General features: G+C 33.7%; 1 protein-coding gene across 27 annotated transcripts in view; it reads right to left on the reverse strand.

The window, feature by feature from the left end:
- Ppfia2 (PPFI scaffold protein A2) overlaps nt 1–18,415 on the reverse strand; it is a 482,684-nt gene that overhangs the window by 396,353 nt on the left and 67,916 nt on the right. For 21 of the 27 annotated variants that reach the window (XR_015443500.1, XM_087192543.1, XM_087192527.1 and 18 more), the window contains exon 3: nt 786–839. The exons of the other annotated variants lie outside the window; for them this stretch is intronic. Coding sequence is in view for 20 of the 21 variants with exons in the window: in XM_087192543.1 (XP_087048669.1) it covers nt 786–839 (54 nt within the window). In the remaining variant the exon portion in view is untranslated. The remainder of the gene's footprint in view (nt 1–785; nt 840–18,415) is intronic. 27 annotated transcript variants of the gene reach the window in all.

Below are 18,415 nucleotides of genomic sequence, written 5' to 3' on the forward strand. Positions count from 1 at the left end.
TACCTCACTAGTGTTTTAATGGAAGTATGTTCTTCACCTAGATGCCCACATGAAGTACAGCTAAAAACTGATAACACTGAGTTCAGTGTGTTCCTCATTAAATCTTGTCATACTAAGTGACAAGCAAACAGTGATAAGAATTTGTGTTGACCATTTGTTAAAATAAATTGAATCTGTCTTATTACTTGAGTTATACTCCTTGAATTCGTATTTGTATTACAAGCTTGAAGTCACAGGTCCGTCATCTTAATGTTTTCTGGAATCAGACATCACAGAAAGGAATAATATGTTCCAATACTAGAACAACAAGCTCCTCTTATTAAAAATAACCTTAATATTTAAGAATACTTTCTCTAATTTCCTAAAAGATTTCTGAGTAAAGTTAGAAAGAAAAAACAATCTAAAGAATCAATACTACTTACGGCACAAATAAAACTTTCTCAGTAACTAGAAAATACAGTGCAACCCAAATCTTCCACTGTTTGAAATGGTAAACTCTCAAGTCAGTGTAGCACATTAGTAGGTCATAAATCACTGACATATAATGAAACTTTTATTCCTGTTTTTAGCGCTAATATATGGAGATTATATTTTATGTGGAATTACAATATTTTGAAAAACCATACCACACCTCACAGTCTAGGAGTTTGCATTAGTTTACTCCAATAGCTATATTTTGAAACATACTTATATATGATAAATAGTATTCAAGCAGCTGTCAGATGATCTAGTATGTGCAAAATTCAATTTGTCAACACTTAAATTTAATGAAGAATCTAACTTACCGGTGGATCCGCCCCCTTAGAACCAGTCAGCCCTCCTGTTAGTGATTCGCTATCCTGAAAAGGGGAGAGGTGTTGATTGTAAAATGCTACTCAAAAGCATGGATCACCCCAAGTCCCACAGTGTAATATTGTCTTTAGCTGTAAAGTTAAGGCACTTTAGCTACTTTAAAAAAATTAGCACACTGCAATACTATACAAAGAGGCTGTATCTAAAGATCTACATATTTTCTTAAATGGTTTACAGTCTGTAAAAAAGAAAAATAAATCTGGCAATTATTCTTGAGATATGCAAAGAAAATGGTTCTAGACAGGAAAACAGATGTTTCATCTTTAAAGAGTTTAAGTGAGGGTAGAATAAGAAAAAATAAATAAAATTGCGATTAACATGTTTTTAAGAACATTAATCACGGGCTGGGCATTTAGCTCAGTGGTGCCACTGTCTGCCTCGCAAGTGCAAGGTCCAGAGTTCAATCCCCAGTACCACAAAAACAAACAAACAAAAAAGAATATTAATCACATGTGAAATGATTAAGCTACAAAAATTTAAAACTATTTCTGTTTAACTTTATTTGTACATATAGAAGATATAAAGAAATGTGGATAGATTAGAGGTTCTTTTACAAAGAAAGATTTATAATTCTGTGCCTGAGTGAGGATTACAGATGTTGAAGTTATAATGAATGGCAAAATGTGTGATACTATGATAAACTGTGAGGGCTGTGACATGAGGGTAGGGACAATTAAACTTGGCCCTATCAGTCACAGGATTTTGATATCAGAGTTATCTTTCATATGACTTCTCCAGAAGAAACTAAAATTTCAGACTTTAAAATAAAATCTCCCAAATTTTAAATATTAACAACTTATTTAAGTTTTAAACCATCTCCCTTTCCTCACAAATGAATAAACAAAACAAAACAAGCAAGCAAAGAAACACAGACACACACACACACACACACACACGCACACACACAGAAAACCACACATGTGTGTTCAAAGGCTGCTGGTTAGAGGTTGGGGGCTACAATGAAAAGTTATGCCTTGGCTAAATAAGTTCTTTATTATGTCCCTGATCATTTATTTGTTTGCATCTACCTGAAGAGGTAGTACTGAAGAACCTAGGAAAATATAGTTGGAATAAAAAAGTAGAGAAGAAAGATAACTGAGTGTGTCTGATGTGAGAAACTGAAAGTGTAAAGAAGGACCAAAATGTACCATAAACATTTTGTAATAGGAAGAAAATCCTCAAATGTGAACAGGAAATAGGGATGGCATAGGGGGAAAGGAAAAAATAAAAACAAAAAAGAAGGATAATAAAATAGAAACAAAGCTTTTATAAGTAAAGAGGGGAAGAGGGGTTTAAGGGAGGGGAGGGGAATGGGAAAAAAAGAACAATATACATCATGTACAGGTACAAATTCCCTATGATGAATGTGATCATTAGGTATGTGTGAAACATACCAGTAAACTTAATGAATAAAAAAGAAAGATAACTGAATCAAGATTGTACTAAAAGAAATTTGCCTATGATTTGTTAAGCAGCTGATATTTTAATATCATTAAGGGAACATAGGTCACTAATTCACTTAGGAATTAATCAGATCCTTTATCGTAGGATTTCAAGATTGGGGAATTCTTAACAATACAATCCAGGGTTGAGATTAGCATCTCAAACATCTAGAAACATAAAGGTAGGAGAGAAAGAAAGGTTGGTGTTTAGAAATATTTCCATTTGAAGAAGCTGATTTTGAGCAAGAACTCAATGGATAATCAATTCTGTTGCACATGCTCTATTAAGGATCACTTACAATAAGACACCACAAGGAATATTTCCAAGATAATTATAAGGTTGTCTTCTCTAGAATGGGTATGTTGTGTGTATAAATGTATAAATATAGATATATTTTTTTGTCTTGTTCAGCATCCTTTTGAGGAGCTACCCTTTCTTCCCTCTCCCATTCTAGATTTAAAAGAGGGTGTAAAAAGTGCATCAGATACTACAGGAGGCTGCCAGAGAATAAAAGCAATACAGAATCTTGATTCTGTCACTGAAATAATGTTTAAAATTCCAAGATCTTTCTGTCTACAATTCAGTTTAAGGTAGCTTCCCAGCTCTCAAAAGCCAAAATATCTCAATTAATACACTGTCATTGAGTTATCCATTTGTTAAGCATCTTTCCTCACCATCCTGTTGAAATCCTTTATCCAGACATCATATACACCATAAAGAATCAAATCATCTAAATCATTTGGTCTTAAATGTCTTAAATGGTCTTTAACATTCTTATTGAATGACTTAAGTAAATTATATCCCTGCAAAATTAAACAAAGCATTAAATGTATATTTATACATCAGCAAATAATATAAATATCTGCACTGAATTTAAAGATAACATATAATTTTAAAATATTTTGGAATTTCAGGAAATGAACTGACAGCATTAGTAAAATGGCTACAATCCAAAATTAACAGAAAATAAAATACACAGTCCAGTACACTATGTGACAATTCACCTGTTATGGCTACAACAAAAACAAAGTTCTAATCATATGAAAGATTACTACCAAGTATATTTGAAAAAAAGAGAAAATAATGTTAAGTGCATACTGCAATTAAACATTTCTTCCCCCACAGTCAAAGTCATCTATCTTATATTAACAATAAAACTTCTTTTATTCTTTTGTTTTGTTTGCTTTTTTTTTTTTCTTTTTGGTACTAGGGATTGAACTCGGGACCTTCCACTTGCAAGGTAGGTGGTGGCACCACTGAGCTAAATGCCCTCCTGGTCCTTGTTTGCTTTTTTGAGACAGAGTTCCATTATGTCATTCAGGCTGGCCTTGAACTCACTATGTAACACAGGTAAGCATCAAACATATAGCAATTCTCCTGCCTCAGCCTCCTGAGTGCTGGGATTAAAGATATGTACCACCACACCTGGGTAATAATATTTTTTTAATGGAGAAACTGATTAAATAACAAAACTTTTAAGAATTTAGTTGATGAACATTTTCATATTTTAAAAAATTCTATCCTGAAAATTTATTGCTGTCATGAATAAAATGTAACAATTTTCAAATTTTTAAAATTTTATGTTTTTTAATAGTCACGCTCTTGAAAAAAGTAAACCAAAGAAGGATCTAAAAGATGATTGAGAAAAGGTATTGATATTTGCTGGTTTTAACTGTAAATTATGAAGTATATACAGACATACACTTTTATGCTTTTCATTCATTCAATTTTAAACCAGTTTCTGAGTTTATGCTCTATTTTAAGTATGTTGAAAAAGAGTCCTACCTGGACAGAAGTCCAAGTTAAACACAGTTTAATGCTTGATGCAAAAGAGTTTTTTTAGGTGTGTTAATGAACATAAGTGTGTATAAATGAATTTATGAAGTAAAATTAATACATACAACAAATAAATCCTTTGAGGAACTCTGAACACATGCATTACTATATAGTTCTTAAATGGTAACTAAAACTTAGTCTTTTGCATGGTTGCTGAATATTTTATCTACAAAAGTTAAAACATTAACAAATGTATCCATATGGTTATTCAAATATATTTATATATGTAACCAAAAAGTGATAACAATTAGTGAAAATAATAATTTCCTAGAAAGGGTTTAAATTTAGTATATATAATTAGTTTGATTAAAATATTCAAAACAAAAATTTCATTCTTTACTAGGTCACAGTATTTCTTTAACTATATTCTGTATTTTATGTATATTGTTATTTGCATCTAGTAGGTAATAGGATAGCTACTACTTACCAAACATTTCCTATGTTCCCGTATTGTTTAAATGCTTTATGTATATTAATACTATATCTGCCTTAGAAGTTAGTTATTTCTTTTCTAATATAAAAGGTTGTGTAGTGCACCCAACAGAATAGTGTATAAATATTAAGAAGTGGGATTGCAAAACATGTTTGTATTCTCCAATCTGGTGTTTTAAAAAATGCAAGTACTCTAGGAACTGGCTCAGTTTGGCACCCTAGTGACCTTTACTGGTGCTGGTATTGGCCCACTAGGCAAGATCACACCATAGACTGGTTTAAGTCTGAATATTGTGTGAGAGGCCCAGACCTTGGAAAGGCAGGCAGTCTTATGAGGAGCCTCCACACAGCCGATTCTCCTTCACCTCCTTGCCATCAGAAAGGTAGGAAACTCTCCTCTGTACTTCTTCCCATCCGGGTGGATCTGCAGAACATTAGAACACTTAGGTGCAGTGTGTGGAACTGGCCCTTGTCCGACAGCCATCCACCTCTCTTGTTGTCATTAGCTCATCTAGTTCATGGTTGTCTTGTGGGATGGCGGACCAGGGACAGGATTTGAAGGAGGAAAGCAGGTGTCTATGGTACAAAATTTAAGGAGACAACATTTGGAGTCATTTCACATGATTCTGGAATGAATATCTCTTAAATTTTGTGTCTAAGCTCTTCAGTTGTCTCACCCTCATCTTGGCCATTCTAGAAAACCTGGGGAGCTAAAACAGTGGTGGCCTTCCTTATGCTGTCTGTATAAATAATAAACTAAACCTCCACTTGGGTTTATTGTCTCCTTACTACTAAAAAAATGAATAAATAAAAAGAGGTGTGACAAGTCAACCCAAATTGGAACTTTCCCCATGCTGTTGCTCATCGACTGCTTACTGTTTTACAGCAGCATTATATAACCCCCATTGTAGTTTGCTATCATCTATGCAGGACAAATAAACCAGGATCTATTACTTATGTAATCAACTTTATTTCTTAAAAATCTTAATAGTGAAAATTTTATTTTCCTCTCCAAGATGCTGAAATACCTCAGGTTATTAGCTAATCCTTGACACAAGCTATATAGGATCACTGTTTTAACATTAGAAAGCTCAGCTCCTAGGATGGGAACCTGGTTAACCATGGCTGGGCCATCATTAGAAGTCTTAAGAGTTGGAAAGGCTGAGTTCCAGGAAGAGAGGGACAATCAGTGTCAGAGCTCTAAGTAAAGTAAGACTTGAAGGCAGCCCAAAGCATGGTATGATCACCCACAGATATTTAGCATAACCTCAAATTGTACTGAATGTGTGCTGCTACTTGTCCACATGTACCTCATGTTCATGATCCTCTGCTACAATAGAGAATATATTTTTCCCTTGGCAGCCACAGTGAATGATGGAGATACAGGAAACACTCATGTATTCAGTGGAAGGCACTGGATACAAATGTAATTCCTGCTCCCTCTGGGTGGAGGTAAGGAGAAAGCAGAATATTGGAATTTGAGGTCTTTCTCAAGGACAATTGCTGGATTCTTGCTTCTATCTCTGAAGAGTAGAATTGAGCATTTGTAGTAAAGAAAAATGAGATAAAAAGTTTGGTATTTAAAATAATATAAATGAAAATGTAATTATAAACAATCAGTTGCATCTGATACCACCAATTTCACAAAACTGAAGTCATATTTAAAACCAACAGTGAATTTGAAGTTTCTATTGAGTTTTTAAGTTTTATTTGTTCAAAAATCACTTTATATAACAATAAATCCTTAGAAAACAGTGATTCTTACCAATTATGGGTAATTTGAAAGTTCAAATTTATGCATTGTGATCAGATACATTATAATTGTGCACAATTTGTACATCCCAAGCCCCAGTACTTCAATATGTAACCGTATTTGGAGATAAAGTTTGAATTGAAGTGATTAGCAGGGATAAGAAAATGTGATTGGCGTTCTGAGAAGAGACGCTAGAGATGTGGCCATAGTGAGAAAATTCCACTTGAGGACACAGGCAAAAAGATGACTCTCTGTAATTCAGGGAAGGATTTCTCAGAAAAAACCAAATCTGGCAACATCTTGCTCTTGAATGTCTAGCCTCCAAAACTGTGAAAATACATTTTTGTTGTTTAAGCCACCGAGTTTCTGTGGTAATTTGTTCTTGGAGTTCTAGAAAAGCAACACATGCATATTTATAATTTGGGACTATTTTAGAGTTTCTTTAGGAAAAGCTATCATATTTCAATACAGAGTACATTAGGGTTCATAAAGCAATACATTAAAAACCGAGTATCAGTGGAATCCTTTGTAAAAAACCAACTTACTTAATGGTAACATTACAACATAATTTGAAGTCTAAGATATTTGGTGATGTAATTTATGATTGTGGAGAAGTTTACAAAATTCATTATATTCATAATGAAAATTAAGCATTTCTCTGTTGAAAAATTTTTCAAAAATTTCCCCCTCTCCCGTTGTCTCTTGACATATCCCATTCCCACTATATCACTGCAATGCCCCACTCAAGGCTGCAATGACATTTTACTATTTAAATCCAAGTCTCAGTGTTGTTTCATCATTTTCCTTGATAATTAAGCTATGCATAATATAACTGACAACTCCACTTCCCTTGAAATCTTTTTGCTCTATTACATTTTTCAACCCCCATTTGATTATATTTAGTACCGAGACCCTAAATACTATGTATTCTGATGAACCCTGAATCTATATCTTCAACTTACCCTCTGAGATTCGCGAGGCCAACTCCAAACTCTGCTTAGAGATATTTTATCCATCTAAAACTATTAAATTAATGCAAAATCAAACCTTATTTTCAACTGCACTACTCTCCCAAATTAAGTTCCTGTACCAATGATCTATATTTTAATAAAAGGCATTACCAATCACCCAGTTGTTCAGGTCCAAATCCATCAGTTAACACAACCAAAGTTATCTTTAAAGTAGAGCTTTAATGTATTGTTTCTCATTATCTCCATTCCTGCCATTCTAACCCTTTGAACTATATTGATAATATAACTCCCTAAGCTAAACAAATAGTTTCTTGTTGTCTATGAATAACCCTCCCACTGTGTCTATTCCTGTCTCTCCTTCCATCACATACTCTCCTCAAATTAGCCAGGATTTAATTTTCAAAAGATAATTTAGATCAGTTTAATTTCTTGTCCACAAAGTTCCACTGGTTTTCCATCAATTTCAGAATAAAATGCAAACTTCTTGTTATGTCTTGCTATGTCTTGTGTTTCCTTGCTTTAGGTCATTTTTTGATCCCACCTTTTGCTCCTTCTCTCTTTTGCCATGTCATTCACATTGGTGCCATTAAAACACAAATATGACTCTTAGCTCAGACCCTTTGCATGTTCTATTTTTACTGCTTATTATATATGTTCCTAGGTAGCTTCTTAGTTGATTTACTTTATTTAGACCTTGGCTTAACTATCAGAACATCATAGTAGTCTGTCTTGTCTAAATGAGTCAGGGTTCACCTGAGAAAACTTAACAAACTTCAAGACTTTACAGAACAATGTTCAATTAAGGGAAAAATCATAGAGGTGTGAGAGTTTAACAGATCCAGAGAAATGATGAAATTCAGGCTTTGGCAGTGGCTGAAAGTTATAATCACCTCTAAGCTTGAAACAGTAATGTACAAGAATAATGCTGTCAAATTCCAGCAATAAGTGAACACTTACCTCTAGCCTCTAGCACAGCTTGCTACAACAGTGAGAATGCAATAAATATTTGAATTCAGGGAATATTGAATGAGGAATATATGTAATTCCACTTTGATATACAAAAAAGCTGAGACTCAGAGTACATTTGATGAATTATTTCTTATTCTTGAATAAATGTATCACTTTGAAAGCATAGCTCAAGGCAATCATGTTTGCACAATTAATCTTTGTAAAATGCCCTAATGAATAAAATAATGAATTACTTTTCCAAGATCACACAGCTGTTGAATACTGGGAAGGAGTTTTAAAACCCCAGTGTTATAACCCCAAGCCTAGTGTATTTTCTATTCTACTATACATCACTAACCAGGCATCATCTTAAAGGAAAAAGCCCTCAACTCTGTACAATCTTAACTTGAGGCAATACATTTCTATGTAGGCCAGGGTTTCTAATTCACAGGAAGGAAAACCATCCAAAATGATTTGGTTGACAATAAATAATATATTAAATTTAGCTTCTGGTAAAATAATGCCAATAATTTAGATTAAGTCCCTGATTCTTTAATCATTACATAAAGGATAAATCAATGTTTGAAAAATTTACCTAGCATATATGCCTAACATGAATAAGCAGTTGAACTATATTACACTAAAAACCACTAATGTTTATTTTTATGTAACATCTGACAGTATATAAGCTCACAGTACTGGGGATGAGTAAGAGAAGACAAAATTTCTTTAAAAAAATCATTCTGTTTTTCACATAATACTTAATGGGAACAATCTTTCATCACAGAACACCAGCTCCTCCAGGCAAGCATCCAAATAATAAAGCTGAGTTTGTTAATGAGACATCTTCCTCTACCAGACTTAAGCTGTTAGAGTTTCCTTGGCAATTTTACAGGGTAAATTTCCTGGGAGACAGAGAAGAAGCAGGAAACACACAAACCAGTTTTAAAAATCTCTCTTACGGAAGCCAAAAGGAACTCTATTGAGTCATGTGTAATTTTAAAAATTTTGAAAATTTATTTCTCTTCCTTTACTTTGAAAATAATCCTGCCAAAATCTACATCTTCCTTGAGCCATACAAGAAATTCCTTCTAAAAAGAGTGGTTGAGTGTATTTGTAATTAAGGCACTGTGCTTAATGAGTGGACACAATAACCAATAAATCAAGGTCAAAACTTTCATGGTGTTTAGAATCTAGTAGGGAATCAGAATGACAAAAACAGTTTAGTTGACAAACATATATATCATACACATAGTCAGTAGGAGACCACATTCACAAAGTTTAAGTGTAAGAACATGCCAATGTGCATAACAATATGTAGAAAAATTTTAAGAAAAGAAGTCTTAAAATTACTAGGAGGGTATAAAGTAAATGTTATAAGGTTACATGTGTATTTCATCCTGCCAAAATTGCATTTTGTTTTTGAATGTACACTGAGTACATTTTTCCAGTGATTAGTTGGTAACATAAGATAGATTAGCAAGTGAAAATATATTCTTTTATGACCATGATACACAGTATATTTGCCATTGTTATTCTCTAATTATTTTGCGATGGAATTTTATTTTTTCTAAGTGTTTGTATACTTTATTAATATCTGCCTGCATTACATTAAAATACAAAATTAAAATAAAAGAATTCCCTGATTAAGTGAATATCTTTTTTAAAAAATTTGACTCTTAGTCCTACTTTTAGAGTATTCTTTCCAAACTCAGATCTAAATAGGAAAATATCACTTGTATCAAAGACACAATAATGTCGATGGTGCATAGAATAGGTTTTTCTGAAGAAGAGATTTACTTTCTACCTTTTCCATGGAGTGCTTCCTCTGAAGTGTTTTTCTTTATGAATTTGTGTGTGTGTGTGCGCGCGCGCGGGTATGTGCGCGTGCACGCGCGGGTATGTGCGCGTGCACGCGCGTGTGTGTGTGTTTGCAGCTTCTTTCTTTTATGCCTTTCCATATTTCATACGGCTGAGGTGATAAAATCTTTTGTGAACTTCCCGATCAAGTTTAACCAGCCTCTCTTTCTTAAATTCGTCACATTAAGGCATCGTTGCTATCACAAATTCAGTGTGTATAAATAAGATAACATGTTCTCCCTCACTCTGCCATTTGTATGGCATACTGCCTCTCATCCAATTTCTTTTCTTGGTTGATATTTCCAATAAAAAGTCTTCCAATCCGGATTTATGTGTAAATAATCTTCCCTCAATGCCATATCCATGTACCAATCCGGATGATTTCTCCCTCTCATTGTTTGCTTAATCTCATTCCTTCTCTAATTATATTTACTTCTTCAGTTTAAAGCCTTGTTTTAGTTTTCCCCTCATTCCTGTTTCCTCTGAAACAGTGTCTTTATTGGGTTGCTTTTCCCAGACGAGTCATTCTAAAAGTGTGGCTTGGGGACAGTAGAATCAGCATCATTTACAAATTTGTTAAAACTACAAACCCTGGAGCCTCCCCAAAGCCTACTGAATCAGAAATTCTAAGTTTAACAAGCTCTGGAAGTGAGTCTGATGAAAGCTAAAATTTAAGAACTAATGCTCCAGAGCAATGCATTTTAAATGCAGATGTGTTCAGCTTACAACTATCTGTACTCAAAATTCTTAGGCACAGGCCCCAGTCTTAGGAAGGAAAGCCATCTAACATCTTTGGGCTTTTATGGACTACAGTTCAGGACTACTTTTCACCACTTCATTCTTACAATGAACCTTGCACTTCCTTTCTTAGGAGAAGTAACATCTTGTTTCTGCACTTCTGCTCCAAGATTCTTCTGTCTAGAAAGCACCACTGCCCTCTGAGTAAATGTTATTCATGCTTTAAGACTCACCCCAGGCATCATCTCCTCTCTGGAGTTTTCTGAGAACCTCAGGCTATGGGGATGGTGCTACTGTTGCTTCCACTCCATGGCATCTGGCACTTAACTCTATCATACCTCTTATTAAACAATGGTTATTTTAAAGCTCTGTCTTTGCCATTCATTTGAGAACTGAATCATCTCACCACTGTACTTATCATCTCCATATCTTATCAAAAGCACAACCAATAAATATTAGAAGACTTGATGAATTAATGTTTAACCTAGTCTCCCTTGAACTTCCTCTCTAGGGAGAAGATGAGCTAGCTCCCCTACTGACATCAGTTCTTGAGATACTTTGGAATGTTCATTATCCATATGAACAAGTTTGCATTCCAGATACAGGCTGATTTGGTGAAACTGATTTTCTTTGAGCATATTCTAAAGAAATAGCTCTTCTGGAGAGCAGAACTGATATTAAGGTAGCATCAAAACGGAGGTAGTGTCTCAATGGATTCTGGCAAGACACCCCCAATTCTACTACAAGCCCGCAAAATGTCACATATAAGAATAGATAGCTTAGTTATCAAACGAACATGTTCAAGCCTAACTTCATTAATTACTAGTATTCCTCCTTGGGCAAATGCATTCATGATCCTTTTATAAAATTAATCAATGTCCCAGTACTTGTGCCAAATAATAATAAGCTATGGGCATAGGTTTTATAAAGCTATATGTTGAAACAGATAGGCATCAGAATATATGTAAATAAAACTGGCTATAAATTTGGTATAAAAACCATTAGATTTATAGAATATATAATTCCTAAAGGAGAAGAAATCCTATAATTCATTTACTTCATCAGATAACCTTATAATCTTTATATATTTTTTCTGGATTTGGTTAATATAAATTTTTCACTTATATCATTTTGAAGTATATACTTTTCTTCTTTCTCCTAAAAGTTTAGCCATTTTTAAAAATAAAATGAGACCTTCTTTTTAGGAAAATTGCATCCCATGGACACATACAGAATTTATTCCTCTTTTACTATGTACTCATTGACTTCATGAGTGTATATATATAATTCTGAGTAACTTTAAGCATGTTAGAAGTGTACTATAGCGACTGAGAGGAACAAACATACTGTATGAGTGTTTCATCTATCAAGCTTTTGCGGTCGAGAATCAGAGGCTCAATTACCGTGATCTTAATTACATGATGCTTGGATATTTCTCTGACACAAATCACAAATAAATACTACGATAAACACAATACTTTACACTTTAATTTTTAAAAATCAGGTTCTATTTTAAACTCAGTAAATAATAACCTAAATATTATGGGGGGGGGGTAAAAAAGCTGGAGATAAACATATCTAACTTGATTTTTGGAAGAGGAAAGAAAAAAATACTTCTGCTTTTCCCAACTGTTAATAATTGCAATTTCACTGGTTGCAATTGGTTATTTTGATTTATAAATAACAATAAGCCAGAATTTTTGTGAACTAAAAGCAAAACCAGGGCAAATAGTTTACAAAATGGCCCTATTTATCTATATAGAGTATCTGTGCATCTATCCATCTATGAAATAGGTATTTCTAATGATGGATTTTTGTGAATGCTTATCTAACTGTATCTCTCTCTTATGAGATTTTACGTATAAGGACAATTAACATAAATAGTTGTATGGTAACTGTGAGAACCTCCAAGAAACCAGATGATATAGTTCAAATTCATTAACTTTATAATTTTAGATAAATTTCAGAGTTTCAGCTAAATATTAAGTATTTTATGGGGTTTTTTTTCCAATAATAGCTCATAGGGTAATTAAATAAAGTTAGAGGAAGAGATGGAGGCTTTGAACATTATCCAAAATCAAATGTAAAATTTTCAGAAAGAGGTCAAATTTGAATCTGAGAGATAATCTGAGAAATTCATTCTGTTTCTATTTTCTTTGGGGTAAATCAAGTTCTAAATCATAAGAAGTAAATGTCTAGTTTCCTATTTCTAAGTTCAGCTTTTGAAATGATAAATGATGATAGCAATACTAATAAAAAATAGCCTTAGGACATATGATTTCTCCTTGTGGACAGTTCCATTTCAATTAATGCTACCAGGATTCTGATATGCATGAATGTTTGCAATATTAATATTTCATACTTGGAATATTATTAAATTAAAAAAAATGAAATGGGCCAAATACAGGGAATAAAATATAGAAACATTATGTTATTAAAGTGAGGCTACAGTATACTGAAGGACTCTTAATAGTGTAATATGGTACTGGAAATTTACCACCAATGACAAAATGTTCTTTCATTAGTAAATGTTCCACAATCTTGCTACTTTCTATTTATCCAGAAACTCCCTTCTCCACAAAAACACCAGAATTAAACTTTAAAGATCACAATATTCTTTAATTTACTGAAATTGATAATATTTTATAGTAAGTTGTGTTTTGTTTGTTTGTTCTCAGGTACAGGGAATTGAACTCAGGATCTTGTGCTTGCCAGGCAGGCATGGCACCACTGAGCTACATCTCCAGCTCAATGTTAGAATGCTTTATATTCAGATTTGTCCTTTTCTTAATATTTCTGGAACATAACTTTGGTTAGTTATTCTCCTTTCTAAATTTAACTGACAATATTTAACTAAGTCACATAGGCAGGTAAGAATTCCAAAGTGCATAGAATGCTGTCTGTTGGAGTTTGCACTGGCAAAAAAAAAATCTCGATTCCTCTCGCTTGAAACAAACCAGATGGAAAATGCAGAGTCTTTACTTCAGAAACACAATGTTATCCAGACTTGGAGCATTATAAGAACTATGTCCTCACTTACATGATCCACAGTGACTCACTTATCATGTAAAGCAAAGACATGGTTTCTCCAGGTCTGACATAACTGGTTTCGACAAAGTCAAAGCAAAAACTCTCTATAGTCACAGTTTAATGGTACATAAATCCTCTTTCCTTTGCCTCCATCATCCCCTAAACAAGACTGTGAATCCTGAATACATGTTCCAGTCACTACAAACTAATATTAAAATTGAAATCTTTTTAGTTCTAGCTTCAGACCAAAGGCCAAGAATGATGGTGTGATAGATAGTATCCCTACATCCTCAAGCAAAGAACAACACGTAGCCATGCAAAAAGATATTCTAAAATAGAATTGCCAGAGTTGATAAGGAGCTTTCTGTTAGTATTAGGCACTGAGGCTAGCGCCTCACACATGCTAGGCAAGTGCACTACAGAGGTACAGTGCCTCCTCAGCATTTAGCAATAAAGCTCCTCTCAATGGCAGTTGTAGTGGAATGTCAGATAGGAAGGTACTTCATATATGGTACAGTAATCATTTTCTCAGAATTTTTGGCATCTCTAGTAGACATGGACACAAGTCTGTTCCTGTATCTCCTATTCCAACATCAAAATAAAAAGACACCTACACCCACCCATGCACCCACACACATGCATCACATATTTCTGAGGACCAGATTAGGGCTGCACAAGAGGGACCACATCCTGAAAAGTAGGTGACACAAGATAACATTCAGGAAGAGTTAAACTCTAGTCTAGGGGTGGGCTACTAGAATCCCAGGAAATTAGTATATTAATTTCTTATTGTGGTTGTAACAAATCACCACAAATTAGTGACTTAAAACAACACAAATTTAGTCTTTTACATTTCTGCAGGTCAGCAATCTGAAACACAAAGTGTTGGCAGGTCTGTGTTCCTTCTTATGACTTCAGAGGCAGAATTCATTCCATGCCTTTTCTATCTCCTAGAAACCAAGTTTCCTTGGCTCACAGTCACAGCTTCCAGCACCAAAGAGCATCCCTCCAACCTCTAGTTCTAACTTCACATTTTCTTTTACCAACTTTAAATCTTTTGCCTCCCTCTTATAATAACTCTATGCTTTCACTAGATCCACCAGGTAATTCAAGATAATCTCTATACATCAAGAGATTTAACGTGATCATGCATTTAATATCTTTTTATAATATAATGTCACATGGAAATTAAATGGAGACATATTTGGGGAATCACCATTCAACTACTACAAAGGAAAATTTAAAATGTGACCCAGAATAAGTCATGAATCACAGCAACTACAAGAAAACCTCACATTCCAAACTGAATGAAACTTCCCTTCCCAGTTGTCAGGAGCAACTTCTCATGAATATTTATTCTCTGTATATACCTTGTTTTATCATTCTATGTGTGTTTTCTTTCTATATAAATTCTAACTCCCTTAGCAGAGATTTATAAACATCTCTCTTTTGTTATACAGGCTCTCAATAAATATTTTGATTCACAAAATCCCTAAGCCTCGGAAAGATACTTAAAGTAGGCATTTTCCTGTGTGAGGTGATGCAAGAGCTTAAGAAAATGTCAAAAATATTACCTCTCTGTACTGTAATTCTTTTGTTACACATTTTTTGTTCTTTTAAGGTCTTGAAACCTCAGGGGAAATTATAATATAACAGATAATGCTGGAATTAGTCACTAAGTGAATCATTTCAGCGTTTTACCCAATGTTAAGCACTTCGCTCATTGAAAGGAAATATGTTTAGTTACTCATTCTTTTCTTATCTGGAATACATTTGTCAATGTTTTGGACAGAAAATATGATTAATTCAACAAGAATTTGTTGGAGAATGGCTAAAAGAAAATTTCAATCAGCTAAAGAAAGAGGATGATGAGTAACTTCCCAACAGGTTTATATCCAGATGATATTCCATAAGGAAGGGAGGGAGGGAGGGAGGCAGGGAGGGAGGGAGAGAGAGAGAGAGAGAGAGAAAGGATTTTTATTTACAATGTGTTTAGAAACTGATCCTTGGCTCTTGGTATTCATTCTCTTGCATAATTGCCTCCCATTGATTGTACTCTGGACCTAGTGAAAATATGGGAATATATCTTCTGAAATTAGGATACAGAAAGACACACACACACACACACACACACACACACACAATGAATATGCCTTTGTGGGGGAGCTCCTACACTGACTATCCCTTTAGGGATCTCCAGGTGGCAAGAAACTCATATCCCAAGTTAATAATTATCCAGAAATGGAAACTCCCCAAGCTAAGGTTGCACGAATTTAGAAGCCACACCTACCACCTCCCCTTGTTGAAAATGAATCACTTCAGCTTTGCAGTGTGTTCAGTTCCCTTGAGTCTAAAAACCCAGCTAAACTGTTACAAATTCCTACCCATAAAGATTATGAAATGATAAGTGCTATTTTAAGCTATTAAGTTTTTGAGACAATTGTTTTTATGGGAATAGATTACTAATATTAAAGTTATTATTCATACAGTTCTAATTCATCATTTAATTTTGTATATTCACCCTATAAATGCTCATTATAAAATAAAAACAGGAGATGAAATTTTTATTAGTGAACCAATAAAAGAAATAAACATTTTTCATGTTCTAGTTTTACATTTGTTCAACTTCAATTATATTTCTAAAAGCAAAGAAATGCTGGGGAAAATATTTAATGATCAATTAATTGGTTCTCTGTGTTGTTCAAAATCATTAGTATGAGTCATAGAAGAGTATGCACAAATTCAATATATCTTCTTTCACACAACAGCCATTTTGTTAGTCACTTCTGAACATACAATCATTAACTTTCTAAGAATAACATATTTTGTGACAACTGCTAAGTTGAGTTCTGATACCCCAAAGCCATATAGCTATGAGCTAGGATACGGAATCCTAAAAAAATGCAATTTCTTTTCATTTATATATGACTAGGTTGGTCAAACTGAAAAAAATGTTTGAAAAGTATTACAATTTTTACCTACTAAATATGCAGTCACAGTACATGACTCATACCTTTATTAAACCTGAGATACTTTATATCATAGGTTAAAAACACTCTTTAGTCAGTGTTTCAGACCACATAATAAAAATATCTCTCCAATTCACGTATATATAGTGCTTTAGAATAAATGAGACAGTTTGAGTCTCCCTTTCAGGGATATATACATATGAAGAAATATATATATATGAAGAAATATATATATATATATGATGAAATCCCTTCTTTATTAGCAAATGATCTACCCTCACTTTACATACAAAACTGAGTCAAATTTAGTTAGCAAATTTATCTTACTGCTCAAATGATTCCCACAATACACCAATTGGTTTCTACTTCTCCTAAATGGTTTTGCAATTCATATTTTCCAAGTCTAGTTACCTTAGGCAACTCTGTGACCTCATTCTATAATTCTTATTGCTTGTCTGAACAAGCAGAGTCCCCAAAAATGAGAACCAAAGTTTTCCAGAACCTTGCAATGAGAAAATCAGTAAAGAAGCTAGTTTAATATCAACATACAGGAACTTAGTAAAGAAAATGAGCTTTGGAGCAAGAATGTGCAGGTTTGAAACTTGACTGCTATGGTCCAGATGTTTAACTTTGAGCTGGTTCTGTACTTTAACTTCCCACATACAAAAATTATATAGTAGTAGTATGAGGCTCACATGGTTGTGCAGAAGGGGTAAATGAGTGCACTAGCAAATGCAAATGAAAGTTAATTGGAAGTACTCTACCAATTCTTTAAGCAACAGTAGCCAGTATTGCTTTGCTGTGTTTTAAGTGTTGATATACATACTGTTAAGAAAAGACATCTGGCCTTATCAGTTTCTCTACCAGATTTGTAGCTGCTGGCTCTACCCTGGGATCATCCAATTACAGAGGATGTGGTAGCATAATTTCTTCAGAAGATACTGTGATCAACTGAATGCTAAAGAAAAAGACTGACACATTGCCCTTTTCTGCATATTTAAAATTTGCCTCTTTGATTTAGAAATCCATGAAGCAACCCAGCCTTAATTATGAAGCAGACATGATCCAAGGTTAACATATCTTAGTATTTTTATACACTTGGGACTGAGCTAAAGAGTTTACTGAAGTCTTCTTACACATAGTAGCTTCAACAGAACTTTGTTTATAAAACGTTACTGTGTCTCCATTGTTCAGTTTGCTTATCATCAAGCATTTTCAAAAGCCATATTATGAATTCTTCCCTCAGTAAAGGAATTATAGATTACTTTGGATACATTGTTGAAGATAGGCACAAAAGAGGTTAACTAAATAAAATGAGATCCACTTAAACCTCCATTATGTGAGCTTTTATTCTTATACATCCTGTACTTGGCAGGAAATAGTATATTATCTTTTGAGCTTGACAGTTTTTCTCTTGAGAAACAAGATTTTTTTTTCATGTGAAAGAAAATGATTTTAATCTTAATTTTGGGTTTGCTATGAATTCAGAATCTTTATTACTGAAAAGAATCATAACTAGACAATGCTTAATGAAAGAAGTAGCAGGTTTACTAGAAAATGTAGGTCCTGCAGAATTTCTAAAT

This window comes from Heterocephalus glaber, unplaced genomic scaffold, assembly GCF_053883595.1.
Source record: "Heterocephalus glaber isolate CG9 unplaced genomic scaffold, H.glaber_assembly_v1.0 deba00001572, whole genome shotgun sequence".
NCBI lineage: Eukaryota > Metazoa > Chordata > Mammalia > Rodentia > Bathyergidae > Heterocephalus > Heterocephalus glaber.